The 3,351-nt window shown below is 41.5% G+C and overlaps 1 protein-coding gene across 1 annotated transcript in view; it reads left to right on the top strand.

The window, feature by feature from the left end:
- The window catches only part of ctnnd2a (catenin (cadherin-associated protein), delta 2a), a 147,969-nt gene that overhangs the window by 19,602 nt on the left and 125,016 nt on the right, over positions 1-3,351 (top strand). The window contains 1 exon segment of the mRNA XM_032503765.1: positions 657-830. Within this exon segment, the coding sequence (XP_032359656.1) occupies positions 657-830 (174 nt within the window).

Genomic DNA, 3,351 nt, shown 5'->3' with positions numbered 1-3,351 from the left:
CACACACACACACACACACACACACACACACACAAACACACACACACACACATCATCACCCTTATCTATCCCCATATAAATAGTGTGCTGTCTGTCACTTGGCACTCTGTAACACTCTACACCAGCAAAAAAAAAGGTCCAGGGTGAAAATGGACAGGTCTAAAAAAAGAGGAGTCACATAGGCCAGCTCTTTGTTGAGTCGAGTGCTGTTTTCCGCTCCTTTTGTTCCCTGTCATCGTCACTGTTAACATTTTTAACCCATCACCTGTTCCTTTTCTTTTTTCTTATCACTCTTGTGTGCCCATCCATCTTCTGCCACATTCATTTGTCCTTACTTATGTCTTCATCGTCTTTCTTTCACATCCTATTTATATCTTGTTTCATCCTCTCCACCCTCTGTAGTTCTTACCAATACCTTCCTAGCTCACTATTTTCATTTCCTGCATGACATTGCAGCCCATCTTTCCTCCCTGTATGTCTTTCTCCATTTTCCCTGACTTCCTTAAAATCCTTCTGTTCAATTTGACTTTACCACCCTTCCCTACCTCATGCACTGTACCCCGTCTTGCCTTTACCTCTCCCTCATTTTGCCCTCAAACTTTCATCCCCTCTCCCTATCCTACTCACATACTTTTTCTTCCTCTCTATTTCTCCAGGCTCTCGTGGCTCCTACAGTAGTCAGCACAGTCAGGAGCCCCTTCGGCCCTTGGGATCCCCAGAGCACCACATAGATCCCATCTATGAAGAACGTGTCTACCACAACAAGGGCCCCATGAGGAGCCTTAGCCAGAGCCAGGGGCCGGACACGGGTCCCTATCGTAACAACACCGGTAAGGCCCTCCCTGCATTTGCATAATCAGTAACAGCTATGCAGTTTTAACTTAGAACTTTGGAGTTTTTAGTTACTGCATATGTTGTTTTTAATAGTTTTAAACCTAAAATATATTCTACAACAACAAAAAAAGTTCAAGTTGAAGACATATTTTTGTATCTTTGAAAATTTGACATCCGCTTTGGCAAAGACCCTTTACCTTGAGCAGACAACAAAGATTACAGATTGTGAACAAGATATGGCATGAAGCTGCCTTTATGCAAACTTAATAATGGAGCTGGGATAAACTTGGATGAAGAGAAAAAAGATGTGTTCTTTCATTGTGCTCACCTACTGTATATTCACATCAGATTACATCATTTTGTCAATCAGCACGTCTTGAATGCTATTGATGCACGATTATCCAGTGAGATATAAGATGATATATGATATATAGATGCAACAACAGATTTCCCACATGAATTGAACGTTACAGCCCTTTTCCCTTTTTTTGGTTACATGCACACATTTCCAGCAAATGCACCCAATCCAGTAAAAAATGTAATAGGGTAAAAACCTTTGTTGTCAAGATATTTTTCTTTTTCCAGTTGGAAAGAAAGCATAGTTGGGCACATTTTCTATCAAAGTCACAGTCAGACACTGATTTCCACCGCTCCCTCCATAACTCCATTGTTGTCAGCAATGTATTTTTAATAGGGCCTCATTCAGCTTATCTCAATGTGGGTTTAGGTACGCCATGTTAATCCCATTACTGTATCATACCCACATGAAAACACCCAAGTCGGTCATGCCACGTTCACAGCTCCCTCGATGTCATTAACCAGACTAGCCTTAATAGCTATCATTAGCATTTGGGTCAGAATCATAGCAGTAAATATGCCTCGCTAGACCCGCGTTTGAGTTGATCAGTTTGACTCACTTGAAAGGAGCGAGAGTTGCCTTTAAGCAACTGTATTTCAGAGTTAGGGGGGTCATTGGTTTTGCTCTCATTCTTGTGGGATATCGCTTTGATTACTGTCAGTGAAATTCTGAACAGTACTGTGATAACATTGTCTTTGCAGTCAGGAATTAATTAAATAACTTCTTCAGAAGTGTACAGAGAGGATCCACTGTTATCTATAATTTACTGCGTCTTGTATTTGTAGTTTCAATAGATGGTTATAAGAAAACTCACAAAGGAAATTTGTACTGCAGCTGCAAAAATCAATAGACTGTGGATTAGACCGTGCACATTTAATTACAACGCTCAAGGTTTACAATAGGCTTCTCCTATGATACAGTATTTTAATATATTGTCTCATGTTGTTGGAGGTAAATCCTCCATCAGGTTATTTCAGCATCAGGGTCTTTTTCACCCCATCCACAATTTTCCCCCTACTGTTCTTGGCCCATGTAACTACGGTTGTAAATCAACACACCGAAGATGAACCACACCTTAAAGTCACTGGGCCGTTGACTTAAGGCTCGGCCTTTGTTCAGCATGTTTAAAAAGTCATGTTAATAGTCTGTGCAGTGACTAGGAGGTCGTCTAATCGGGATTCATAATGCACAGTGTGATAGCACATTGTGAACTGATAAAGACTGTGCTGACATGGTGAGCAGTAAGTCATTAATTATGTCATAGCCCCTTTTCTTGGCAACGGCAGGCTCACATTATTGGTTCATTAAGCTGGCATGGATCAATGTAATAAATGCTATAAGTCACTCCCGCGGTGGAAAAAGAATAGAGACGTGTGTGTATTTCATAGCAAAATGTGAAAAGCTAGAGTCAGTGGGTCTATATGCGTTCCACAGTGTCAGGCTAATTTAAGACCAAAGGTACTTCGAGTCTAAGGAAACTCGCAGCATTCATTGAGAGCGTTGGCCACCATACTCCTTAACTGGACACTTAACTATGAAGAGGAGCTGTATAATATAACAAAAGCAATTTAAGTCACTATAGCTATATATGCACTGTGTTTTATAGTTGCTGTTTCCCGACCCAATTAATGACAGAGCAGGTAGACCAAAATACAGAGCAAACAGGAAGAAGAAGAAGCAAGTAAAGCAGACGCATAGTTGGGGTCAAGGCTGTACTCCGTATTGAATCAAATTTGGTGATCTGGGGTGCCGAGATAGCTCAGTTAGTAGAGCGAGTGCCCATAAGCTGCGGGCCCGGGTTTGACTCTGACGTGCGGTCTTTGTTCGCAACGCAGTGGACAGCAGTTTGACAACACACTTCACTTAGGCCTAGTTTATCCTGATGTCGTCATGCTCAGATTCTAGTCAGAGCTTTCCAACCTCAAATGTTTTGGGCGGGGCTAAATTTGACTGGCATCCAGGCTAGGTCTAGTTTAGAAATTCGTCAATTATTTAACCTGTCTATCTGCTCAGTTGTTGGCCTGATTGTTACAACATAGTAACAGTAGCTGAATACTAGGGCGGAAATTTAAAAAGAAGTTGCTGCTAAACATCTGCTCCACCTGTATGTATGTATGTGTGTGTGTGTGTGTGTGTGTGTGTGTGTGTGTGTGTGTGTG

The sequence above is a fragment of the Etheostoma spectabile genome, chromosome 22 (genome assembly GCF_008692095.1).
Source record: "Etheostoma spectabile isolate EspeVRDwgs_2016 chromosome 22, UIUC_Espe_1.0, whole genome shotgun sequence".
Lineage (NCBI taxonomy): Eukaryota > Metazoa > Chordata > Actinopteri > Perciformes > Percidae > Etheostoma > Etheostoma spectabile.
The sequence above is the reverse complement of the archived record's forward strand: the minus strand, read 5'-3'. Positions and strand labels throughout refer to the sequence as shown.